This window comes from Caenorhabditis elegans, chromosome V (assembly GCF_000002985.6).
Source record: "Caenorhabditis elegans chromosome V".
Taxonomy (NCBI): Eukaryota; Metazoa; Nematoda; class Chromadorea; order Rhabditida; family Rhabditidae; genus Caenorhabditis; species Caenorhabditis elegans.
In genome coordinates, this window is record NC_003283.11 from 13,515,491 (window position 1) to 13,542,569 (window position 27,079).

Genomic DNA, 27,079 nt, shown 5'->3' on the forward strand with positions numbered 1-27,079 from the left:
AATTTAGGTTGAAAATCTAATTTGAAACATTTCTAAAAGTTTTTCCGAGGATGTTGCAGTTCCCAATCGCAGGTAAGAGTATTCAAAGATAGAAACCTTGAGCTAGATAGCTCACATGTTTAAGTAAAATGCCTGCCTGCCTACTTTTTGTTTGTTGTTATCGCATGGTTTAACTTAGGTTTAACTTATTTTTCTTTTTCCTCTTACTGTTAATTTATTTGTTTAAAGTTCTATGTAGAAAAGAGCAAGTGATTTTTTGACTGTGTACTAGGCAGGTGTATATTGCCTTCAAGGCATGAATGCATTTTTACCTGCTTTCCCACCTTAACAAGGAAGTTGAATAGTTCACTACGGGATAAGCTGTCACAACCCCTGGCTCGAACATATCTTAATTTAGAGCCATGTGGGAACAGCGCCGGAATTTATTAGCTTAATTCCCAGTTCTAACAGCTTATTTCTCAGTTGTTTTTAAAGATTTAACAATTCAACAATCGAAATATGAATAAGGTTCATCGGGAGTGGATGTGAAACAATTTCTGCAATAGATAGGATGAGTTCCTAAGCCATCAAACAAAGAAAGTGTCACGAAGACCTAAAAGTTATTTATTTTTGTAAATTTTCGTATCCTTGAAGTATTTTTTGTGGCGTGATTTTCCACAGAAGTTTACCTTGTAGGCATTTAGGCAACAATTTTTGTGACTACATGAAATATTCAGTTTCTAAGAACTTTTACCCTATTAACATTAAAAGTATGAACCAAAACCCATCATTGGTTACTAGCAATGTTGTGGATATATATGTCTCAATATTTCGCACAAACAAGGATTTGCTCTTTCGAACCATTGAATTATTTTTTATTCACCAGCTTTATGTGATACTTCCGATGCTTTATAGGATACTTCCGATGCTTTACACGACAGCTGACATTTGTTTTGTTAAAATTGGAAGAAAAACATAATTACGGTTACAATACAAAGCGGAACCTATTTTCCATTAACATTTTATATACATATTTTCAGAAACTAATTTGATAACTATTCTCTACAGAAGTTCTATGTATTCCTCACACTTGTTCATAAATTTTATCGAAAATCATATGACCAAGTTTATTCTTTTAGGAAATGCGATACTTTGTCTTTATACATTTTTCATTTTTCGGTCCCGTTTCGCGTTATTCAAAAAACGAGCACAATTCGAAAAATGCATTCTTGGAGAAGTTTCCTTCACACACACTCTTCAATTACTTTTGCCATTTTGCATTCATTTTGTAACTTTGAACTTCACAATTTTTCAGTTTGAACTATTTGCGGTTCAGTGAAACAAGAATTACTCAACTGGATTGACTGTTTTCAATCTAAAAAATTTGAAATTTGAGCCAAAAAATTTCCCCTAGTGACCTTAGTCATGAACATGTTTTTGGCTGATTTTTTATCTTAAAAAATTATTTTCACAGTGACCATTTTCAAAGGTCTTATTCAGAAGTCAGGATTTGAGTTCCAATAATTATGTAACCAAACAATTCTCCTCTCGAATTACTGAGCTAGTATTATATTAGTATACTTTTGTACTTTTTGAACAATTTAGAACAAAACCCACGTCACTTTTACCAAGTTGGCATGATTTGCTAGAAATCCTTTGATTGCCACGCATTTTCCCAATAAAATTATTCCAACTTCCCCAATTCGCACATAAAGCCTCGATTTCTTTTTCCCATATTTTCCTACCAACTTCCAATTTGACTTCATATGTTTTCAGTTTCCAATCGGCATTTGGTTCCAATTACTTTATTCTCTTTTAATTCCCGTTTTCCCGATGAAATGTACATTCACTGTGACTCAATCACATTTTGATCCATGAATATCTTTGTGAGAACTTCCTATATTTTCCCACCCGTACAAAGTTGTATGTTGCCTAGCGGATCAAAAACTGGAGGACAATTTTAAATCTTTATTTGCACTCCAAAATTCTCAAGCTTCAAATATTTATCAAAGCTTGGGCTATTTTATCTTATTTTTGGAAGATCTCCGATAAAGTATTTGTTTTCTCAAGAATACGCAAGATAACATAATTAAGTAAAAATCGAATTTCCCAAAATCTGATTTGTGATATCAAATTTTCCTGGAAACACTGTGATCAGAAATCCCAAAAAGATTATGTTCTTGAAAAATCACTGTGATCAAAAACTAGTAATTCCCTGATATTCTAATTTTTAATTCTACTTTTGAAATGTGCACCTTTTCTAGTAAATTATAGGTTTTTTTAATGATTTTTTGTCCGACTAATGATCAATACCAAAAGTGAATAATTACCCTGATTAGGATTTGAAGTTTTGAAAATATTTAGTTTTCTTGAATAATTTTTTAAATAATCTTGTGTGCAATGCGACTTTTCAACACTTTTCTACACTAGAACAAAATATATTCAGAAATTAAATTTATTAACCATAGACAAGGATTTACCAAAAGTGCATATTCATTTGTATTTTTGGAAGAAAATGGCAAACCGTGGGAGCATTGATTTTTGATTACTCAAAATATTGATCTTGTGATAAAGTTTTGGACCCAAAGCTCTCAAAAATCATGCAACTTGAGGGAAAATGGAACTTGTTTAGTATAAATACCAATGATATCTCTATTGCAACATAGAGAACTCAATGTGGAAACAAAAAGTGTGGTTAATCAATTTAATCCGTGTTGAACCTCGAACCCGCGACAGTTTTATTTAAATGGGTTCAGAACTTCCGTAAGGCAGGAGACCGCTTTGACGTACTACCCAAGTTTTGAAAGTGTAGACCTTTTTGTTCTAAAAAATTAGATCAACATATTTTACAGAGAACAGTTTTCCTCAACCCTATAGATATTTCATATTTCCGTTATTACATAGACGTATAATACAATTCATTTGCGAGATTTCTTGCAAATTGAAAAAAAAAATGTTCAAAACAAGTCTGTCCCGTTCAGACACGGTTCATTGAAACAAATCTGTTTCAAAAAATTCGCGTATAGTTTTCTTTCTTTCTTTATATTTTTCAGTTTGAAAAAAAAACAACCCATCTAGATCTTTCATTATCGTAATATTGAAAGTTTGATTTTTTTACAGAAAACAAAATCATGTAACGCCTAATGATAGGCTTTCAAATAGTGTTTATTGGTCTTACCACCAATAATTGTTTTTTTGAAATTTGAAATATTTTAAGTGGTCTTACAAAAATCAGGTAAACAAAATTCAGGCGCAATCGTGACCAGGCAGACAGGAATTTTTGTGCCTACATGAAAACTACCTGTACGTAAAATCTGATCATATATTTATGATTCATGAATAACTAGTGACCCATGTGTTCTAATTTTCAGTGTTCTTGATACTTGATCTGTACTTTTGATTAGGCAAAACCTAATGAGATGTAGCTGAAAAGGTTAGATTATTTTTTCTTCTACATTTAGCGGTATTTTTTTTTGTTTGATGCGAACTTGGAATTAATTTTACTTGTTTTGGAATTTCTTTTCCGAGTTCTGAAAATAGAGTTTTTGTATTTGTAATTAGAGTTTTTGTAATTAGCAAGTTTTCAAATAACAACTATCAAACGGTACCACGAATTATTGAAATTAACAAGAAATGAAAACAGTTTGTTTGTGTCTAGAATCAACATTTCATAAAGACCTGCTAACCAAATAAAACATATTCACTTGCCAAAATATACCTTGCCCCGAATTAATGATTTTTTAAATTTAAATATCATTTAATCAATTATTACCCCGTATTTTTTGTTGAATAAGGCTAATCTTTGCTGGGTATGTGAACATAATTTTACCAAAATTTGGCACTCATGACTGAAAAATAACTTTTATTAACAAAAAACACTTAATGAGCAACTCAAATATTCATTTAAAAAGAGCTTAAAAACTTGCCCAGGACACTGTTGCCAAAATTTGAAAATCTAATTGAGAAATTCCTTAAATTTAATGGTTTGATCTCATTTTTCTGATTAAAATGTTTTCAAATACCAGATGAAGCAGGTTCTTTTTTTCAAAACAGCATCAAACATGATGACTAAAAAGAATTTGCATTGATCAATATCACAGACAAAATATATGGTCATACCTAATTTAAGGTTTCAAGAATGTCAAAATGTGACTGGAAATGTGCACAAGCGCGTGTGAAAGTGTACGTGGGTACCTTCTCAACTTTTCATTTAATTAAAATTTTGAAACTGAAAAAGCGCTGAAATTTTATAAATTGAAAGCGAAAAAAATAAGTCTGACCTTTTTTTTTAATTTTGAAATTTGAGCCAAAAAAAATGTGACTGGAAATGTTTTTTTTTTTTTTTTTTTTTTTAAACTTTAATATCTGCTTTATGTTCCATGTCCAACGATGACGCACTGTAATCTGCTCACCAGCTGAAATTTCAGACTCCTATTTCTGAAAAATGTAATGTTAACACATAATTTTAAATTAACCAACTTTGTTTTATTGGAGCTTTGAGAAAATAATGTTATAGCTACCAAACATGTTGCAGGCATGGCTCTTGATTTTTGGATGTCCTGAAGTTTTACAATTTGGTGAAAAAATTCGAAGGTGAAGTAAAGTTAGTGAATACTGTTCCCCAAACAACTTTTCAGAAGTTTTAGTTTCAAATTCAAAAAACAAGTTACTGTAGTTTGCAGCACACGGGATGAAAGGTTCAATATACCACAAGATTGCACTTTCATTGAACATTCAACACTACTTATAATAGTTTCATGTTTTTTAATAATTGGATCTTTCAACTCCCAATTATTCATCTTTTCCCTGTGATATTTGCTTTACTTTACTTTTTCACATTCTTCAACCTCCTTCCATTCAGTTTTTAACATCTTCTTATTTCTCTCCGCTTCAGCTGCAATTTAAGCTTAAAAAGCGTGTCTTGTGTATTTGCTCTTGCTCATTTCCTCCGGGTGCCCCCACCAACACAAATAGCCAATCCCTCCGGTTTAATAATTGAGGTCCGTAGTCTCATTCCAGCTCAGATGAAAGCATTGGGGGAGACCACATTCACGCCCATTTGCAAACAACAAATGTTCTTTTTTGAGATTTTTTGATGTTTCAATCTTCTTTCAAATGAATTCTTGCATCTTTAAAGGCCTCGACCAGCGATGAAAGTTGAAAAATACTAAGAAGGATTATTTCTTTTTAAAAAATTGAATAAAATGAGAGCTGAATGTATCTTCTTTGTTTTAACGCTACTTAAAAGAAAAGGCAAATATGAGACATATCAGAAAGAATTAAAAAACCATTGCACTGAACTTGCAAATGGACTTTTTCGGAAAAGAAAATCGAAAGTCACCTGTCAAAAAATCTTAATACTGATTGTGAATATAGCCTCCAGAGAGACATAGTTTTGCAAAATTGTGCTTTAATTCCATCTATTTTTACAATAAATATGCAATTTGACAAATTTAACTTTGCGGAAAGTAAGTTTTTTGTCAGGACTAATTAAAAATTTATTTTAGCTTATAAAATGTTGCCTATTTTTGAATACCCTCAAAGTAATTTTAAGAACCGTTTAGCGCAAAGTTCACTAAAAAATTCAGATGATCGTTATGAGTTCAGAGTTGAGCTTCATCGCTTTAATTTTTGTGATTCTAGTCTAGAATAAAATCTCATTTTGAAGTTTGGTAGTGAGATTTTTGTCAGAATGACCCATCGAAAAATAGTCTTGTTTGCAATATTAATCTAGAAAAACGATAACTTTTTCCATGCTTATAAAAGTTTTAAGAAAATTGAATATAAATACAAATTTGAAAAAAGTTAAAGTTACCGTATATTCTCTATTAGTAAGGCGTCTCTATTAGTTTTGCACCTCTAATAGTTTTGCACCGCTTAATTTGTTCCCTATCTTTAGGAATACAAAATTTGCATTATAAAATCGTTTTACAAATCAGGAAAATTCTTACAGACTTGGTATAACAAGTCAAAATTGGCAAAATATGAGTACAACTCGGACAGTTTTTGCGTATCAGCCTTAAAATTCGTTCATTTTGGTCCATAAGGTAAATTGATGATATTTGCTATAACTTAATGGGAAACATGAGAAAAAACCTGTTTGAAAATTAGTTTTGCACCCTCTATTAGTTTTGCATCAAATTAGGTGTCCGAAAATTAGTTTTGCACGCCTTACTAATAGAGGATATACGGTACTAATTATGTATGTTATAATTTCTTAATTACAAAATAAACCTCAAACCCCGTTGAATATGAAGCCTCTTTAATTTTATCAGAAAATTTATCAGATCTTTTTGACACAAAATTGATTCAATATAACATTTGTACTTTTCTAGAATTAATTCTGATTTCTCTTTCCTTCAAAATTACAAAATAGATAACCCTCGAAAACATGAATGTTTTTGTCATTTGGCATGAAGATTAAAGAAGTGTTTTTTTGAATAGCTGTTTTTAACATGATAGCTCCATTTCTAAAAAATTCAAAATTTCCTCACCCCTTTTCAAATTAGCAAACAATAAGCTATTGAGTCCAAGAGAACTAGTACTTTGAAGGATAAAGTGTGACCGGAGGAATGTCACTGAAGTTGAGAGTTGTCGCGTGTTTCTTCATGTCATGAGAAAATTGTGGGCGAGTGGACCTTCTTTTGCACAATACTTACATGGATTATGGAGATGTGTTTACGATTTGTGTCAGCGAGTTCCTAGAAGTTTGCGGCAAAAAAAGGAGGTTGAAATTATATTCGCGGGTTTGAAGTTTCGATGCCTTCGGGACTAGTTTTTTTTTTCAAATGAACGAGTTGATTGAAGAGAACCCTTGAATTGGGTCTCAAGAAACATTCAAACATGCTAAGAATTAGATAGGCTTTCATCCCTTTGCAAAGTTTTTAATTCTGTCTGTTTCTTTTTAGTTTTCCGAATTGCTTATTTTTCTAAAACATTTTCTAAAGAATGCCTTATACCTACAGGTTTCCCAAGTCGAAACTAAGATTTTTGATCCCAAATGTCTTCATTATTGAATTGTTTAATTAGAGTTAAAATTTAATTCATGGAGTTTTGAATGCATAACTTGAGAAAATTAGGAATTTATGGATTATGGCAATTTTAGCGATTGAAGTAACTGGGAAATTGCGTTTTCTTTGAAACATCACGGTAACGTTTGTCAAAGTTCACACGAAATGCTCCATTTATAGTATATTTTTATATATCTCTAATGCCAGTATAAAAAAAATGAGGCTAGAATTTTTTTTATTATTTTTTCCCAGAATTACAAGAACTTAATATATACTTTTTTAGTTTGTTCTAGGTCGAGCATTTATTTATACTTTTTTTTTAAATTGGACTTTTTTAAAATTAGAAATTGGAATGAATCTATTCGATGTCGTGCGCTGTCCGCGTTTTTGTCGTGCGCTGTCCGCGTTTGCGTAACGCACTTACATTTTAGGAAATGTATTTTTGCTTAACACTGACTAGGTACTTTAATGGTACTGTAGGACATCACATGCCGTTACAGTGATTAAAGTTCTATTTCAGCCAGTAAACCCCCCCCCCCGCGTTTATCAAGAAAGCTTGCACTAAAACTACTGCTTGAGGAAAAATTCAGCACGTGATTGCGTATTCGGAAAACTTCAATTATATTTTACAGCTCGAAATTTTCTAGAAACACTGAGCACCGTCATTTAGTATTTTTCCATAAATATCAAGTCTTCTTCAAGCGTTTCCAAAAACTTGTGCGTGCAAAATATGTCATCGTAAATATTTTCCTTTATTTTGGAGTTTTGAATGCATAATTTCACGAATTTTATGAATTATGGCAATTTTAGCGATTGAAGTAACTGGGAAATTGACAAGAACCACTCTATGGTTTTACAAATATTCAATAAGAACAATATTCGCAAGATTCAGATTTCCTGTGAGAATTTTTTGTGACGAAAACTTTATTTTCAGTTTTAATAGAATGCTCATTCCCATCCTGTTTATTCTAATATTCTAATAAAGTTTTATTCTAATATTCTAATGAAATTATTAAGTTTACAGGCGCATCGGACCATTCTAATGTCTCAATGTTGGGCTTGGAAAGTAATTCCCCAAACTGCACATCAGAAGCTCAATGGTTTGTTGGCATCTACACTGTCGCCATTTACGCTCCATTGGCATTAATCTATATTGTGGTGGCCAGTCTTTTCATAAGACATCCCAATGTTTTTCATCCATTATTCGTGTAAGTTTTTCTTCTTTCATGGGATTTGCTAGTTTCCATTTAGTTTCCATAATTATTGAATATCCTGTAAACTTTCAGAATATCATTCTTTTTGGTTTTACTTGCCCACACCACATCCAACTTTATCCTATTCTTTCGGAACCTTTTAGAATTCTTCTTCATTAATCAGCTATTATTTTCTATACTTGAATTCATTTTAATATCTGCTAATTATTATACTCAACCAATTGTGATTCTGGCACTGTTGGAACGTCTAGCAGCTACAGTTTTTGTGTCAAATTATGAAAAATCATGTCAATGGGTACCTTATATTTGCGGTCAATTCATTTGTGTAAGTTCTCTTTTTATAAAACCTCAAAAACGAGCTAGAATTTCAGATTGTATTCGTAGTTCTTATGAGCCTATACCAACACGAAGAATCATTTGTGAATAATATTCAAGTGGCTCTTTCATTTGTAATATGTTTGGTAAGTATGAAAAAGTTGAAAAAATATAATGATTTTTAATATTTTACAGTGTCTCGTTGTTTTGTTTCTGGTGAACCGGTACAAAACAGCAAACTCAGTTGGAAAGTCGACTTTGACAACTAGATATCAATTGGCTGAAAACATCAAAGCATTGAGGTACAACATTTTGATGAGATTTTAAACACACAATTGCTTTCCAACTGTCACAGTTACAGCCGCAATTGTTTTTTTTAATTGTCAAATTACCGTCGGAAAGTTGTAACAGGTTTTTCTGAATGTAGTTGAGTTCAGAAGCAGCTAGAAAATTGATTCTCAATAATTGTATAATTGCAAGCAAATTAAACTCGTTAGAATTTGCCACCTTTAAAAATGATTAAAGGACGATCCGTTCTTCAAGTGCTATGCATGCGGATCTGGGATTCAGGTACACTGCCTGGTGGTGATCCCTCTGGGCTGTAATTTAAGCCACGTCCTAGCCGGGGATGTGGCCGATAATCCATTGCTCCACTTCCCAATAGAGGCTGGGTGAACCTAGGGGGTGAGGCCGGACTTGAACTCGTGACCTCCAGACTGCTAGCGGCCACCACTACACAGGTAAACCGCGACATGCGAGCAACTGGTGAATAACGAACGAACAGCCGCTAACACGCGAATATCTGGTCAATTACTGACGAAAAACCGCAAACATGCGAAAAACTGTTCAGTACCGGACGAATTATTTTTGCTTGATTTTGAGAAGAACCGCTTCCGGTGAGGATTGCGCGAAAGTAAGATGAGTAATTGAAATGGGTGACAAAATATTTTCAGCAAACTTTTTCGAACCGGGACACAAGAATTTTCGGTGAATATCCGGCCGCCGACAGACGAGCGTCGGATGAACCAAGTAGTAGCCTACGAAGAAGTTGGGAATAGATACTAACTAGTTCAACTGATGAATCCTTTCTTAGTACAAGTTGAACAAGTCTGTTCGAGTCTTTTTTTTTTGAAATTTCACTTTCACGATTTTTTTAAAATTTCACAAGTATGGTACGATTTCAAAATTCATAAGGGTACCCCCTTATGAAAAAAAAATTTGGTATTTTTTGGTATGAAAATTTTTTCCCAAAATTTTTGGAAATTTTTTGATTGTGTAGAAAATGTGTATTTTAGTATTTTCCACAGTTTTTATGGGTCAATCACACTTTTGGGCAAAAAAATACAACAGTCAATTTCGCTTGTTCATAGAAAGTGAGTACTTCCAAAGTGTTCTAGCTCCGCAGGCAGCTGAAATATGAAAAACTTTTCAATTAGAAAGTTATTAGGAATGAAGTGATTGACAAATTACATAGTGTATCTTTTTTCCATCTTGCATGGCTGAGCAGGTAGGAGCACCTAATTATGAGTCAAATATCACTAATTTTGACTGATGATATCTCCGTACTCTGCACAGAAAGCAATAAACTATTAAACATGAAACATGTTCCATAACAACTTGAACAAGTTTGTAGTTGACAATTTTTTGATATCTTGCTTGCCCGATGTGGGACATGACTTCGAAAAACTGTCATAGTAGGTAGATCAGATAGAGGAATAGAGGTTTTTACAGTTTCTTAGTTTTCGAAAGCACCACATTTGGCAAGAAAGTACATAGATACAATTAGGAAAACAAATTTTTACAATATCTGATGAATATTTGACAACTTTTGAAAAAAACATTTTTGGATTTTCTTGAAAAAAAAATCCATAGGGTCCCCCCTTATGAAAAATTTCTAAAATTTTTTCGAAAATTTTTTTTTGAAAACTTTTCTTAATTTGTTTATATGTTATAGAAAAATGTAAATTTGATTGTTTTTTTTTAGTTTCGATGTTCAGAGCACGATTTCAGACGAAAACCTGGGGTTCAGTAGAACCCCTAAGTTCAAAAAACGCATTTCCTTTGGATGCGTATATCTTTGTTGAAAAATTTTTTCTGACAAAGTGATCAACTACAAAGTTGTTCATCTTAATCTAAAGTACAACTTTGTAGTTGATGGTATTTTTCAAAAAAATTGATGGCCGAGATATGAACAGAAAAAGACGAAGAAAATACAGGCATGAAAGTGCCGCAATTAACACAACTTTATCTCGACCATCAAATTTTTTGAAGAAATATCAGCAACTACAAAATTGTACTTCAGATTAAAATAAACAACTTTGTAGTTGATCACTTTGTCAGAAAAAATTTTTCAACAAAGATATACGCATCCAAAGGAAATGCGTTTTTTGAACTTAGGGGTTCTACTGAACCCCAGGTTTTCGTCTGAAATCGTGCTCTGAACATCGAAACTAAAAAAAACAATCAAATTTACATTTTTCTATAACATATAAACAAATTAAGAAAAGTTTTCAAAAAAAAATTTTCGAAAAAATTTTAGAAATTTTTCATAAGGGGGGACCCTATGGATTTTTTTTTCAAGAAAATCCAAAAATGTTTTTTTCAAAAGTTGTCAAATATTCATCAGATATTGTAAAAATTTGTTTTCCTAATTGTATCTATGTACTTTCTTGCCAAATGTGGTGCTTTCGAAAACTAAGAAACTGTAAAAACCTCTATTCCTCTATCTGATCTACCTACTATGACAGTTTTTCGAAGTCATGTCCCACATCGGGCAAGCAAGATATCAAAAAATTGTCAACTACAAACTTGTTCAAGTTGTTATGGAACATGTTTCATGTTTAATAGTTTATTGCTTTCTGTGCAGAGTATGGAGATATCATCAGTCAAAATTAGTGATATTTGGCTCATAATTAGGTGCTCCTACCTGCTCAGCCATGCAAGATGGAAAAAAAGATACACTATGTAATTTGTCAATCACTTCATTCCTAATAACTTCCTAATTGAAAAGTTTTTCATATTTCAGCTGCCTGCGGAGCTAGAGCATTTTGGAAGTACTGACTTTCTATGAACAAGCCAAATCGACTATTGTATTTTTTTGCCCAGGAGTATGATTGTGCTATGAAAACTGTGGAAAATACTAAAATATACATTTCCTACACAATCCAGCAGTATTACAATTTTTTGGAAGAAAATTTTTTTCCCAAAATTTTTTCATAAGGGGTGACCCTTATCAAAATTTCAAAATTAATGGAAAATATTTTTAATTAAATTTTTATTGAATTCAATTTTTTTTCAATTATTTGTTGGTTTCACTCACAAATCACATTTACGACTCAAAGTGATTTTTTCTTTTCTACTACTTCAATATAAGAGCGAGAAAGCATTTCAAAAGAAGCTCCAAACGCAGATGGCAACGACACTCCGAAATAACGGTACCGCGCCCTCTTTACCGTAAATCCCTCTCATTTTCGAAATTATTTTTTCATGATTTCTTTTTCTTTTTCTTCGATTTTTCATAGTTTTCTTCAGCTATTCTTTGATTTTTTTTTGGCAAAAATAATTATTTTCCGTAAATATACTCGTGTTTCAGCATTTCCGACGTTGAGGCGTCGATTCATCCGCGGATCCGACACGGAATCCATCGGAACTGCTTCTGAAACTGATGCCAAGTAAGTTGCTGCCATTTTGATATTCTGATTTTATTAACTTGATTTTCAGCCAAACGACCTGGATAATTCTTCTCGATGCTCTTCCATTCGTATGCTCGCTTCCATGCTACAATTAAAGAACGGAAGTCGGAAATTTGTGCTCAATTTAACAATGTAATCATTAATTTTTTAGCCCAAAGTTTTATCAACTCGAATTTTCAGAATTAGCAGCACACTCCCATCCAAACTCCAGAGACGTCTAAAGTTTATATGGAATCTCTCACCGGAGTGGCTGTTTGCCAAGCATCTTAAATTGTGGCTCCATTCGATTTTCCTATGATGAAAATCCGCCAAATGCTCAACGGCATTGAGCGAATTTGAGCCCCAATTGGATGAACCGGAAAGCCCGCCGAAAATGAACGACATTATTGATTGGAAAACTTGGAAAACGGTTGGTTTTGTTGATAAAATATTCGAAAAGTTCCTGGATTCTCGATAACAAACTACAATTTTTCAGAGAAACTGTGAATCTCGTCGTAATCCCAGTTTTTATCGTCATCGTCAAGTAGCCGGGACAGTTGCACCGAAATCGCCTCTAATTCATTATAGTCATCACACTGGAGATGGATGCAATTCCAATTTGTGAATATATCTCCGAATGTGACTCACCGAGCAACAGTTAAATTGGGCAAATCAGGATAATGTGATCGACGAGGCTCCACCACTAAACACGCCCACGTGGACTGTGCTATTCGTCAACTGGACGATTATTCATCACGTAAGAAAAATAGTTGAAACTTAATTAAAAACCATTTTTTGTTTTCAGCGGCTTCAACAATCACCGACTCCTGCCGCCTCGTGGCCTCGAAACGTGTGAGAGAACAACGGAGAAGTGGACATACATCAACCAACCCGTCGCCATCCGATTAATTTTCGTTTTTTTTTTTCAAATTTTATTTTATTTTTTGTAAAATAAAAATTTGTATGAACTATCAATTGTTATTAATGAACCGCAAATTCCAAATATATGGCGAATAACGGGGTGGCAGCTAGCTGGGCATTCGCGCGTCTTCATCATTTACCGGTCCGTTTTTCGCCAGTTCTTCATCGAATAGCGGCCCGCGCTTCACCGAAGCCATGTACCTTTTTCGCGAAATAGCGGCCCGTCACCCGACGAATATTCGCATGTCGCGGTTTACCTGTGTACCGACTGAGCTATCTGCCCACTAATGTCAAAAAGATCAAAAACCTCAATGAACCGTGGCAATATTTGGCATCTATTTGGTAACTAATTTCATAAATTTTTACAGGTAAAATTTTACCTATTTCCAGGAAGTTGTAATTTTTTATAACGCCATAACTGCATAATTGGTGAATTTCAGAAATTTTGACAATTCGCAATTTTCTGGAGTTGTAGTAAATTCCGCTTACCCCTTACTAAATTTGATTTTTTTTATCTAATTTTTGTCACATAACAAAAGACCACGACATTCAAAGCATTCAAAAAAATTTTTTTTTTCAGGATATTTGTGCCATTTATTGTACTTGACAATGTTATATCATTGATGTTCGTAATCACTAGCTACACAATATCAATAGCTAGAAAGTTCGATGAGGACGAATGCAACAAAGATCCTCGTTATGTGCCTATTTTTATAGTCTTCCGAACGGTTCGTCGCTCACAATTTTTCATTTTTATTCTCGTAAGCACTTCAGATAGCAATAATAATTCAAATCTCAATGGCTGTAATAGTTGTCTACATGCATGAGTCGATGAAACTCTGGAGCTTCAAAGATTGTTACCGAAGTAATCGGTCACAAGACGTTAGTATCACAATGGTTAGACCTGATATACTCAAAGTGAGTCGTTCTTTGAACATTTAAAAAACACTTTTTTGTTTCATTTTCAGATAAAAAATGTACTGGGTAAAAACATTGTTGAACAAGAAACTGGAGAAAATTATTTTGCACAATTGAGTAAGCAGTGGCAAAAGGTTTAAGGAGAAGAAAACAAATGGGCATTTGAATATATGTATTATTTATATGTAAATAAATTGATTTTTTTGAATCGCTCAAAATCTAGAAGCTATCTTCCTCATTGATGTACTGTTTTGGGTGATGACGGCGTTTTCTGGAGACAATGAGCTCTCTTTCTTCTTTTGGGAAAATAGTTTCCAGGTTGAGAACTCCAAGATCAAATGTCTTCTTTGGTGTCTTTCCTTGGGTAATATACGACTTTGGAATTAGAAATTTTACTTTGCGGTGGCCGGGCTGAAATATTCTTTGATGATGGAAAAGACATTTTTAAAATGGCTACGGTTTTTGGTTTCTTGAGCTTTTTGGTTTGATAAGACAAGGAAACAATTTTTATTTCAATCAAAAGGCAAAGTTCAAAAACATTTTTCAGATGGGAGTTCAGAGTTCAATTTTCGGAAAAGTTCCGATGATCCCTTTTTTCAGAAATTTTTGCCGACTTCTCCAAGCTTTTCAACGGAAAATAAATCAGGTTTCAGATTTGAAAACCTTAATCTTTAAAAAAAACAAAATCCTCTCCGTAGCCGAAGTCACAACATTTTCTATGTTCCGTCACTAATCCTTACTAAAAATATTAGAACAATATACCGCTCATGTTTCAAATTTCCAAATGTCAATTGCTGCGAACGCCTGATTCAGTTCAGAAATTTTATATCTTTGGTCAGTGCAACTATACTACATGTACGTAATCTTACAGTAATCCAGTCAGACAAAGAAAGGAAATTAGAAGTACAGTGGTATTTTATGCATAGTCTTGCCTACGACTCACAATGTACTTATCATCACAATCGTGATAGACTTTGAAGATAGGATCAATTGGTGTCAACTCAGCTTCTCCTCCGGACAATTGGAACTCTCCGTTGCTGTCAGTGTATCCAGCCTCCAAAAGATCATCTGGATCTGGTCCCGAATCCTCCTCCCACAACTTTATTCTGACATTGGCTGCTGGCTTGTCTCCACAGATCAGACGTCCCTTGACAGCAATCGACTGATCTCGCATTGCTTGGACCATCGCCAATGAAAAAAGAGCTAACAGTAAAGTCTGCATTGTTCTGAAAATTTTTAAATATTAAGAAAATAGAATATCAGACGGAATTGTGATCGTGCGTTTTCTAAAACAAAACTCTAAACAAATAAGCAAAAATAATTTTTCAAAACTCTTATCAGTTATATGTTTATCATTGGAGTTTTTGATGCTTATTTGTCCAGTCAACTAACACAATTAAACTGATAAGAAAAATGAATGTGACAGTTGTATAGAAGCCATTTTGAGAAAAAGAGAGTTAAGGATTAGAAGCAATGAAGGAACTAACATAGTTTCAATTGACAAAAAAAAATATGTTTGAAAGAGATTAGATGATTGTTAAGAAACTAGATCTGACGTGTCCATGGATTATACTTTTCAATAGTTCAACAATGTTTATTCGGAATAACAACTCTCACTCGGGAATCTTGCCCAGAGAGTTATTAATTGAATTATATATTTTCTGAAAACAAACTAACACAGTGGAAATTCCTAATTCAAAATAAAGTCGTATAAAAACTTTTCCGTTTTAATTTTAAAACACTTACTGGAACATTGCCAAACAAGACTATTTAGTCAGAAGGAGCCCTAGATAGTGGATCTGCAAAGGAATAGGTTTTCCCCTGTTGGAAGATTTCGAAAGAAAGAAAACCTTCAACCACTTTCCCTTTCAGCCCTTTCAGTTTTCTGATTTTCAATTAGTAAAGTCTACGAAAATGAGTAAGATACTTTGAAATGTCTTCAAATTGAAAGTTATAATATCTGTGAATCAGCTGTGGAACCCAGGTTTTAAAATGTTCAACTACAAAACTTCGAAACAATCCAACTTTTGAGTGATTTTTCCACCAAAAACTTATTATTAGACAAATATTTTGAAGAACTTTTCTTGCCAACTGTACTATTTATCAGGCAGATCTGTCCAATTGAAAACAAAAATGTCGAAACAATAAAAATAATTTTTATAATGCAATCAAATTCAAATTGAACAAAACAAACCGAAAATACTTACAGAGTGTGAACACGTATTTCAAGTGGGCGGAGAGAAGAAATTTTGGGCATCGGGATGGGGGAAAAATATATTTGGGATGGAGACTAGATATGAAATATATTTTCAATATGAAAAATACAAAAAATGAGAGTGAGACTGAAATTTACTGAGATTGATCATTTACTAGCGTTCGAAATTCAGTTTTATACAGAGGGGAATATGTTTTTTTCTGACTATTTTTTCATTTACCTGTAAATATTTTTATATTGAAGAAATGATCAAGCATCAGAATAATCTCAATTCTCAATGAGCAAATAAAAACCTAAAGAGCAGTGATAGAGATTGTTTCATTATTTGGCAATTGATTCAAAGGACGAACATAAATTCTTGGATGTCTTCCATTCGATGATTCAACATCTACAATGTTCACCTCGGCAAGCCAACGTTTTGGTGTACGCGAGGAGATCTGCATTTTCATCTATATTGAAAAAAAGAACATTGAAGATTAATTCTTTTGAGAAAGTATTATATTACCTGACTTCCATCATCCCATCCGGAATCTATGTCATCATCGATGTTTGGCCAATCAACATTTGGAAGGTTTCTCGTGGTTAAGGGTTGCCAGATTGGGGATGCTGCACTTTCAGATTCTGGGAAACAGATTTTTGCAGGAGATTTTTTAGTTTTGACAAAAAAATCGGGTGACAAGAATCACATCTACCCGTAATGGGACGAGGGGCTTTTCTTTTCAGTCATTTTTCATTTCTCACCTGCAAAACTGGCTTGATCACTTCTATTCAGATCAAGTGATGGTAGAATCAATTTTGTACTACTGCTTCCATTTTGACTCTGAAATCAATAAACAATAAAAACTCATTCCATTTCCTTGAAAATTTCTGTTACCTTTTCGATAACGAGTCTTGTGGAAACTGGCTGATAAGCTGAGTAGTTACGTGAGCCGGCTGGTACACAACAACAGCAATACTCCTCGATTAAAACTCTTTTCAGCTTCTTCCAGTATATTCTGAAAATATTTTGATTTGAAAGAGAAAAAATAAATGAAAAGTCTTACAGGAAAACATCTCTGTAGTCTGTGTTAAAAATAAAATAGATAATGCAATTGACTGAAGAGTTGAACACAACTAAGAAGTTACTGGTGTCTGACAAAAAGTTTAGCAGAACCGGCGATGGCTCAGTGAAGTTTTCGATAAAGTTTACTACAAGAGCCTAAAACGTTTAAATGTTTAAGAGAAAGTGAAACTCAAGTAGTAACTAACCAAAGTATTACAAGCCAAAAATAAAATAACAACCATGATCATTGTAATTGTATCATCAGATGTTCCTTCATTTTTTGGTGCCGATTCATCTGTTTTTGCCTTAGACTGCCTTTTCACAATAATTGCATTGATACACAGTAAGAAGAAAAATGGTAAAAGTGTCATTAGGACCATGTACATATATCTGAAAATTACGATGTTGGGGATATAGTTTTTGAGGTCTACGATTTTGTTTTAAGTGTTTAAGGGAGGAGTAACTTTAGCAATACGTAGGTATGTTTTTTGAGTCTACGTAGATGGTTCATCTAATTTATCAGAAAAAATACTAAGTCCGGGTAATGTTCCTACTTCTCGACTCAACAAGTAATTGTTTTTTTTTATAGTTTGAAGTTTACTATGTATTTTTTTATCTTTGAAATGGACCAATAAAAGGAATATGTCACTTTTTTCAACAAAATTTATTTCTAGATATAAATTTAATTTCGGTTTACCCATTTTGCTGACAAATAAAACTTACATATTGTAAACTGAATTAATTGTGACAAAAAGTGATGTTGGGCAAATCTCGATGACTTGTTCTTTTGTAATATCATTAAAACACTTTCGTAAATTGAACTGCGGAAAGCGTAATGAGTTGTACATAATTGAAACAACAACTATTGAAATGCATATTTGTTTGGCTCGACGAACGGTGCAATAATGTTTTGCTTGTTTTGCCCAGCATACCTGAAATTTCAGCGATTTTAAATTCTCAACTAGTCAAAAAAAAAATGAAGCGTACATTCACAAAACAATCGACAGCGGCAGCCACTGTGAAATAGATACTGCAAGTTTGTGCCATATATCCAAATGGAAGTGTGTAAACAGTGGTGTAGGGAGCCTGAGTGAGCTCTGGAATGTACGATCGGGCAGAGTCGATCCAGAATATGAAGAGACCGGTCACAATGACCATAAAGTCACTGCACGCCAGAAATAATAGGTACGTGTTTGCGGAGTTTTGTAATCGTTTTCTTGTGTATAAAAATACATTGATTATGTTTGTGAGCACTCCGAAAACTGAAAGGACGGGGAGGGCAAGGATGATCGTCAGGTAGTTGGCCCTGAAAAAGTGATTTTCAGAGTTTTATTTGGAGAGCTATAACTCAAATTAAATCCGTTTTTATAGGTTTGTTGGCAAATGTAAATCGAGTTTTTGAAGTTGATCATGAAATTGATTGCAGATTTTTCAAAATTTTTTTTTGATAAATCGCAGTGGTATTCAAAGAGCATCCGCGTTGCACAAGTATGCTTACCTGCCTGCTTCAAATGTAACCTTTGCTCGTACCTACTACCAGAGTACACTTGTTAATATTTTATTTTCTTGCGATTCTCTAATAAATCGCAAAACTCAAAAAAATTAGGGAAGGTGAATTTGGATCTACTCATATTTGAGTCGCAACGAACTATCAATTTCAAACAAAAATTCGTAAAAGTGATCGGTAGGCACGCACAAAGACATGAAGGCGTACCTGCCTACCAATTTTTAAAACTTTTACAACATACCATTCGAAAAACGGTGAATAATCGTCTCTCTGAATATCGGAGCATAAACATTCTGTCGAGTTCTCGCTGCCTTCCCACTCCAGAATCATGATGCTGAAACATGAAAATATTTAAAACTTTTGAATAAAAAAGAGCACATGAAAAGTATCATTTCTCTCCCTCCCCAAAAAAGTCTCGGAATCTGTGGGCGGAGAGATGACAAGAGGTCTCCACAGAAAGAATCAGATTTCTCAACTTTTTTGACGTTCTTCTAATTAACGCACATTGCTCTTTTTGATACTTTAAGACACTCTAAAGTTCGAGTAGGTCAGACATTGGTTTAGGTCGTGAATACGTCAAGTTTATGGTTGACAAGGTTCATTTGCAAGTTGGCCCATTTCATATTTAGAATTAAAATTTTCACAACTTTTTGGTCATTGATTTTGTGAATCACATTTTCTGAAATCTGACTCTTTTTTTCTCATTTTTTTTTCATTTTGAGGGCACAGCTAAAAATGTTTTTCCTTTTATTTTCTCTTTCAATACACCAAAGATAATTGGGTCGACGTCGGAAAAAAAAGAAGAAATTCAAAACACAAAGATTTTTAGATCTCAAAAATGAAAATGAAGGAAAACGTGCTTAAACTGCTGGAATTAGATGCTTATTGTACCCTTTTTAGTTCATTTTGTACTCGAATGCTTTACGTCACAATTGTGCACACAATACCTCCGCTACAATTCAATTTTTAGAAACCGCGAGGTCAATGGAAGATATGTTTTTCAGTGCTTCATGAGCTCTCATTCATTCAACTTAGTTGAAAACGTAGTCATCTGGAAATCAATTAAACGAAAAATGAAATGAATGGGCTTTGATGTAGCTGCAGTTTTGAAGAAAAGTGGAAAAACTAAGGCAGACTATTTAATTTTTCAAAGATCAAGTGCTGATTAGTTTCGCTGTTTTTTTTCGCAGAATAAGTACGTCTAATGTTCTGAAAAAAATTACATTCAATTTGCAAAAAAAAAATAAATTTAACTTTATAAGCGCTGAAGTCATCAAGTGACATTGTAGCTAGAATATAGCAAAACACGAATTCAAAAAAGAAGATTTTAGCTTAAAGTTTGGCTAAATTATATCTAGAAAAAAAGGTTACAAAATCTGTAACATATTAGTTAAAATTTTTATGAGAATTTTATGTTTACTTTTAAAAATTAGTTAGATCAAAAATTAATATTTCATAAACCTAAACTGTTGGATTTTTTCTGAGTTTACAAAATTAAATCTGAAGCGTTATTAAATTCAATTTTCTATAACGGTAGTTTCTTCAAAAATTCTCCAAAACCAACTACATATAAATCCTACTTTTTTCAATAAAAATATCCTAATAGATTTTTGAAATTGGAAAATTTTCCGTACCCTATCATATTAATGATTCTTATTAGTTTTAAAAAGGAAAACAAATATTTATATTTGCGTTACTTGTTTTTTTGTTTTCTTGAACCTAGTAAATATATACACATTTAACTTCAGCTGCAGTTTTTATTGAATTACTTACTCTGGTATCAATGGTATCATTCCTTCGAGTATAGTAGCCGTCCGGTTCATCCTTCAGAATTTATAAATTTAAAGAAAATCTAGCTTGAAAGTCAGAAATGAAAATCTTGAGAAAAATACTTGAGCAGCAAGACAGGAATAATTTCTTACAAACTAAGAAAAGAAAAAAACGGTGAAAAAATAAACTGGGGCGGAGTTTGGAAGCTGGAAAATCGGGGGAAAAGTTGAAAGCGGAGGAAAGGACCTCCCAAAGAAAATGGAAAATTGGATTCTAAATTTGAGTTTATGTGGAGCAAATTGATTGTGAAAGATAGATTGGATGGGTAATCTAATCTGAGAAAAGGAAATAATTGGAAAGGTAAATTATGTTAAGTTGGTTGGAGATTTCTTAGAAAAAAAAGAAGTCGATGTAGGCTTGATGATCATTGAAAATGTTGTACTTTAAATGGGTAATTATTTCGAGATTGGAAAAGGTATAGAAAATTGAGAAAGGAATCTTCTGGTGGTGACTGTCTAAATTCAATTTTAAGTTTTCAGTCTTCATAGCTTAAAATTGAAAACATGAATACATTAATAACTTAATGTATTTGGAAACCAGCCTATTCAATGGTTTTTTCCAATGATTTTTTGAACATTTTTCCATTAACTTTCTTATTCTTTCAGAGCAAAATTATCACGTGTAAAATTTTTGCTACTTTCAAACTATTTTCTAACAAGAATTCCCGTTCTAGAGTAATGCAGAGTTGAAATACAAAGTAGTATGGAAAGGTTAGGCAGTGAAATAGAAAAAAAGAGCATCACGTCGCCGCGATGATCGTCGTCAAAATGACATGTGGAGTTGAGAGAGGAGGGAAGAACTGCTAGATTTCACACATTTTTGTGGTATGTCTTGTCGATTTTTTTTATTTTTTACATTACATTTGTTCATTAGTTTTTTTTTTCATTTCTTGGTGTGGTTTTAATCATTTTTCCGCTGTCTATTGAGACATAGAAAAATCAGCAGCTACAACATCATTAAAAATGAGGAAGCATGGCAAAAAAATATTCCGTTTTTCCAGATAATTGAAACTTGAATTGATATTTGATATTAAAACTACCTTTTTTTGAATTAAAACTACCTTTTTTGAATTATCAAGTTTCAAGTTCCCAGTCTTAAACAAGTATTCCAGCAGATTTATCTGCCTACCTACAAGTGGGCCTGGGTTTCAATAAATTGATTGGAATGAGAAAAAGAGGAATTTTTAAATATACTTCACAAAAATGCAGAAAGCAGCAAAAGATAGGCACAGTGGGCAGGCACGAGGCAAGGTTATAGGCAAGAAGGGGTGCCTACTTCCCATGGAAACCTTGCAATTAGTGTATGTACGTGAAAACGGAACATCTGAGAAATGGGTGCTTAGATAATCGGGATCTGGTTTAAAAAAAACCCTATTTCTTCCTATTTCTATTCTAAAAATCCGACCGAACACCTCCAGTCTGTAAAAAGTGTGGGAGAAATAAATTAACTTATTTTTTCATCCAGTGCAAATTGAATTAACCAATAAGACACAGTCCTAAGAAATTCTTCCACTTCAAAACGTCATTCTGATTTTTGAACTGAATAAGGACCATTTCAATATTGTCACTTGGATTTTCATCTTGCACTAGAGAGATGACGAATAGTCACTAGTTTGAAGATCATAAGGACATACTTTTGGAAGAAGAATAACTTTGACAATATAGAGAAAACAAGAACCAGCTTAAGTATACGTCTGTTTCAGAAACAAAAAAGGTTCTTTGCCGAATGTAATGGCGGCGGCAAAGGCTTTGTGGGAATAATCTGGAGAGGAAACTGAAGGGAAGAAAAAGTTGGAGAAAAGAGGAAGTAAACTGAAAGAAAGACCGGATGAAGACGATATCGATAAATTAACTGAAAGTTTGAAGGGTTCCGCTTTTCAGATTAAAAAAATAAAAGATTAGGTGAATGCTCAATGAGCAAAGCACAATTTTAAGTAGGACGCTTTGCAGTCAAAACCAAGGTAAGACTATAGCAGAATTAATAATGTATATTATTGGAAAGTTGTGATTCTTAATGGAGTCACAGAATTTTGTTTCTCAACAGGATAGAGAAAATGACCATTCGAATCTCTTACTATTAGAAGCTAATTTGCACACTTTTCCCACCAATGTACTACATAGTTGGTCGCTTCACCCGTATAAACCGAGACTTCATTTTAATTTTGGAAGAATGTAAATTAGATCTCCGTCTTCATTTCTTTTTACTCAGTATTTAGTATTTACATGTGAGACAAAATGATGACAAAGTATGGACGTTGGCTTATTTTTGTCGGAGTGTATTTAATGAGAATTCGTGTTACAATCTGAGTCCAAATTCTGGAAATGGTGGGTCTACACATGTGATCACATAGACAGGACAGGAAAAAGATCTTCAATTAAACTCGAATTTGTTGTAAAAACACAAAAGTTTAGAAAACCTTCCTGGTTCGTGACCAATGATCTAAAACCCAAAACACGAGGTAACCTACGTCTGCTGTGGGCATGTTTAATGAAATTTTGGTGCTTAATTTAGCTTAATTTTTGAAATTTCATGGTAAAGAAATAAAACAAAGAAATCAATTGTATTTTGTCAATAGGCACAGTAGACATAAGTACGGCCAATTGAGATATTTTTTCCTCCATGGATAGCTTGTTCCTGGTAAAAGAGACTGCTACTTTCTGAATAGGAGAAACCTTCAAATCCTTATCTAAAGCTCACGATCTATTGGAAACGTCAGAATCAAATATAACTTTTTGAAAATGAAACTAAAAAGAAGAGATCTCCGAAATCCAAACATCAAAATGAAGGCGAAACAGACAAATATGAAAAATCCAACTTGATCATTTTTAAATTTTAGAATTCAAAACCATGTTGAGTGGCCACGCATCCATCTTTTAAAATTGTCAAATTCTTTTATTTTTCCCATTTCACACTACTTTTAACAAACGTGAACGTCTGGGAAGGTAAAGTCGTGAACTAAAGACGTGGTTTTGCCAAAAATGAGTGTTTTTCCCATGTCGAGAAATGTAAAAAAAATTGCGAATTTCGCGTCATTTCGCTGCTTACTTGCATTGCAAAAAAAATTGTCGAGAAATGTAGAAAAATTCACTTGCATCATCCCATAAAAAATTGAAACCTCGCTGTGTTTCTCTATGGTAATTTTCAAGGATTAACCCGAGAATTCTTATATGTTATGATGAGTAGAAAATGGAGTAGTAATGTAGATGTCAACACAAGAAGGACACAAAAGAAAATGAGTAGATGCTCCGAGGGAGGGGTGGATGGATAATTCAAAACATAATAACTGGAAACCAAAGGAACGAGGATGTTCCTTTTATTTTTTCTTTCTACGCAAACGGAAGACATTCGGAGAATTTCTTCGTTTTTACGCTTCTAGCGAGATTTATAGACGATGATCTAGAAAAGAGTGACGAAAGTTATTTCAAAGTGGAATGGGAACGCTTGGAAGGATGTGACCCTGGTAGCTCACATTGAAACGAAAAAATATTTCCAATAAACACAGATATCAATTTTAAGGTGGAGTAGTGCCAGTGAATAAATTTTTGGAAACCACTCATGACCAAATATCATAGTAAAACTTCAAAAATGGTTTAAAAATTTTTAGTGACAAACAAAAAGTGGCAATTACTGAGTTTTTGCGACTTTTAAAAAAAAAACTATGGCGCTGTCACATGTTTGAAACCCTACATTGTTTGAATATTAATATTTAAAATATAAATAGACCATAAAATCCGAAGGAAATCTTTTTTTTTTTTTGAATTTTTTCACTATGTTTTTTTTTTTAATTTTAGGTGAACTGAGATTCTTGTTTCGACAAGAAAACCTCTTTTTGGTGGGAAAACAGTTTATCTTTGGAACATGATTCCCTAATTTGTTTTTCTTAGATTCAAAATTTACCAGTTTTCCTTTGCCAATGAGCTTTATGAAATTTTTAAGAAACTTACAATAAATTCAATTGCGAAGTCTTTCAAAAATATTCAGATTTTCAACAAAAGTGTTATGTTTTGAACTGTGTTTTTTGATTTATAAAGATGAAATGAGATCATGAGAAAAGATCTAGTCGTTCTTTCTCATGATCTTTGCCAAATATAAATCCCACGGCTCCATCTTTTTGTATATCAAGGCGTATGTGTCATAGTAGATATCACAAAAATTAAGGGCAACATAGATTCAGAAGCCATATATTTTTTAATCAAACGACGATGAGAAAGAACACGTGGCTCAGCTGGTTGAATCTCGGAGCCCGTCCGTCCCGATTCTCTAACCCTGAGGGAATGAGAAAAAAGTCAAAAGCATGAAGAATGTACACCGACTCATCATCGACACATTTGTCATAAGCTGCTCTCCTCAAGCTTCAGAGCCGCGAACATCTTGATGTTCCCTCTGGAGCCGCAGCCAGCGGCGTGACATTTTCTGAATTATGCGCTGGCTGGAGCAACTGAACGAAAACGACAGAAAAATTAAGAGGAGGATTGAACAAAAATGACCGGATGGGATTGGGTTACCGTATATGGTGGTACCAAGAGTTTTGCACATAAACTATGACGCAATGAGGATTTTGAACCGAAGTATTGGTGGGAACATAGGAAAATGATTGGGTGGTGAATAAAAAGCGAAATTTGATATTTAAGGAGAAGCTGCTGTTTTATTTTGAGACAAACAAACAACTGGAACTCGAGATGATGATGGAGATGTAAAAATGGTTGAGCAGATGACCAATTGGGACACCATCAAATGTTCAAATTAACAATAGGATGGAAAACAGGTTTGTGAGCTTCTGTTGCTAAAATAAGTTGTGAGTATTCAATAAATTTTCAGATGATATGACTACCAAAGTTTTCAAATTTTTGTACACATCTATTGAAAATCTAATGATGTTAAAAAATTAGTTCACCTAGGTTGTAGAGTTCTCACGATATTGTTTCTCGCTTACTAATTTCTGAAGCTGATAGTTTTCAAATGTTAATTTTATTCGACGATTATAAAGTATTAAATAAATTCAAGCAATTAGATTTTCGATACCTTTGTCTTCTCAGACGGGCTAAAACAGCAAAAATAGTAATTATCGAGATGAGCACGTGGTCAATGAGCTTGTATGATCAGTTTTATATATTAAATGATTATCAAAGAATCACAAGAAATGAAATACACATACATATGTATCAGAATTTTTTTTCCATATTCCCTTTTGATTTCTCATTGTTCACTCAATAAATAATACATAAATCAAGAAGTCAGCTGCGTGAATGGAAGGCGTTCGTAGAAGCTAGAATAAAAAATAAAATCGAATTAGATTGGTCCTTACAAAAAATTGTTGAATCCAGACTTGCAGTTAAAATAAAGTGGTTGTAGAATAGGGAAAGCTGAATATTTTGAAAATTTATTTGGGAAGTTTCAGTCAATAGAATTCCGAAAATGTGCTACATTTTAAAAACAAAAAAAAACAACGTAATTTTCAAACGGAACTGAATCATTGTTAGCCGTTTTTGTGCCGAAGTTGATATCGGGGGTTGGAGGAAAGATGTAAGTGGATATGAGATGTTGTCATTGAGCAGGTTAAAATGAGACAATGGAGTTACAAAGAAAAAGTACAAAGATCTTCAACGTAATTTACATTCATTTTTTATTCCTGGAAATGTATCGGAAAACATTAGAAATCATATTAGACAAGAGACAACATACATACAAAATGTACCGGAAAGAGGCTTAATTAGAAGAATGAGAGCAATTTTTTTCAAATGTACTTATAATATTTAGCAATTCTCGCGGGAAACAAAACATAGTTGAATTAAGTCACTTAAAAAGTTTCGAGTCAGAGAATTTGATATTTTTCACATTATAATTTTGAATGTCGAGCGGCAAAATACAACTTTTTCTACGATTTATATACACTATTATGTTTTGAATTCGTAATCAAACATTATTAAGTTTCAAGCATGCGATGCTGATCTAAATATTTTTGAAAATCCAATGTAGTATGTATTTGAAAAACATGGCAACCCCCCAAAACTACTACAGATAATTTTAAGAGTAATAATATTCCGTGAGACCTCTTGTTGCAGTTTTTTCAAAAGTTCTGCCCAATATCGTATCCCTGAACTTACTGTATTCATCCACGCCCAATCTCTCCCGGATGCAGACGAGTCGTGTGGGGATCCTCGCTAAAAAAACAAGTAAACTTCAAGGTGGTCTGATAAAACGGAAGAATAAGGAGCACGATGAGCAAAGAAATGAATATCATCAGAAGATAATATGAAAGGAAAAAAGAGACAGAAGAAGCGAAATGAAACCTTGTTTTTTTGGTTTTCGGTACCAAAAGAAGGTCCGGTCTGAAGTGGATGAAGGATAGAACACAGACAGAGAACAGGGGAGGAACAGGGGAAAAGAAATTGGAATCTGAATATTTAGAATGAAGAAGCTAACAAAACACGGCAGGAAAGACAATTTAAGAAGAGCC

General features: G+C 33.3%; 3 protein-coding genes, 1 non-coding gene and 2 pseudogenes across 10 annotated transcripts; 3 read left to right on the forward strand and 3 right to left on the reverse strand.

Moving 5' to 3' along the window:
* The first annotated feature begins 8,003 nt into the window (after positions 1 to 8,003).
* Positions 8,004 to 14,245, forward strand: R11G10.3 (Serpentine Receptor, class Z). The gene is made up of 7 exons (NM_001028907.4): positions 8,004 to 8,197; positions 8,276 to 8,528; positions 8,575 to 8,664; positions 8,714 to 8,820; positions 13,691 to 13,838; positions 13,885 to 14,028; positions 14,079 to 14,245. Exons 1-7 carry the CDS (start codon positions 8,040 to 8,042, stop codon positions 14,166 to 14,168), a joined length of 990 nt encoding a protein of 329 aa, NP_001024078.2. The 5' UTR covers positions 8,004 to 8,039; the 3' UTR covers positions 14,169 to 14,245.
* On the forward strand, positions 12,110 to 13,041 carry C56A3.9 (annotated as a pseudogene). The gene is made up of 5 exons: positions 12,110 to 12,189; positions 12,239 to 12,342; positions 12,686 to 12,810; positions 12,848 to 12,946; positions 12,995 to 13,041. Coding segments are annotated over exons 1-5 (455 nt in total).
* On the forward strand, positions 12,111 to 13,374 carry C56A3.10 (annotated as a pseudogene). Its single transcript is given in 5 exon segments — positions 12,111 to 12,189; positions 12,239 to 12,342; positions 12,362 to 12,619; positions 12,686 to 12,946; positions 12,995 to 13,374. Coding segments are annotated over 5 exon segments (1,082 nt in total).
* Positions 14,055 to 15,254, reverse strand: ttr-44 (Transthyretin-like family protein; the record flags this gene model as incomplete). 2 transcript variants are annotated; one of them, NM_001269585.3, is made up of 2 exons in its annotated part: positions 14,055 to 14,439; positions 14,972 to 15,254. In NM_001269585.3, the coding sequence occupies 2 exons, from the start codon at positions 15,248 to 15,250 to the stop codon at positions 14,248 to 14,250; spliced, it is 471 nt and encodes a 156-aa protein (NP_001256514.1). The 2 variants fall into 2 exon arrangements, with proteins under 2 accessions (NP_001256514.1, NP_001367269.1); NM_001380804.1 differs by having other exon boundaries at positions 14,248 to 14,439; positions 14,972 to 15,214.
* A 917-nt stretch (positions 15,255 to 16,171) lies between these two features.
* frpr-5 lies at positions 16,172 to 20,618 on the reverse strand (the record flags this gene model as incomplete). Of its 4 annotated transcripts, none has more annotated exons than NM_001380806.2 (10): positions 16,172 to 16,692; positions 16,749 to 16,864; positions 16,985 to 17,063; positions 17,118 to 17,238; positions 17,287 to 17,441; positions 17,492 to 17,675; positions 18,009 to 18,217; positions 18,273 to 18,591; positions 19,034 to 19,126; positions 20,566 to 20,618. In NM_001380806.2, 9 exons carry the CDS (start codon positions 19,120 to 19,122, stop codon positions 16,537 to 16,539), a joined length of 1,428 nt encoding a protein of 475 aa, NP_001366836.1. The 4 variants fall into 4 exon arrangements, with proteins under 4 accessions (NP_001366836.1, NP_001263882.1, NP_001367201.1 ...); NM_001276953.4 differs by having other exon boundaries at positions 16,176 to 16,680; positions 20,566 to 20,615; NM_001380805.1 differs by having other exon boundaries at positions 16,537 to 16,692; positions 20,566 to 20,615.
* A 3,879-nt stretch (positions 20,619 to 24,497) lies between these two features.
* Positions 24,498 to 24,518, reverse strand: 21ur-12534. Its single transcript, NR_069890.1, has one exon.
* Positions 24,519 to 27,079: the final 2,561 nt, after the last annotated feature.

Bases quoted from the DNA above. Each gene is read 5' to 3' on its own strand.
- R11G10.3 (NM_001028907.4), top strand. From the start codon at position 8,040: ATGTTGGGCTTGGAAAGTAATTCCCCAAACTGCACATCAGAAGCTCAA. The intron at 8,529-8,574 runs GTAAGTTCTCTT...CTAGAATTTCAG, and splicing joins TTTGCGGTCAATTCATTTGT to ATTGTATTCGTAGTTCTTAT. The intron at 13,839-13,884 runs GTTCGTCGCTCA...TAAGCACTTCAG, and splicing joins TTTTTATAGTCTTCCGAACG to ATAGCAATAATAATTCAAAT.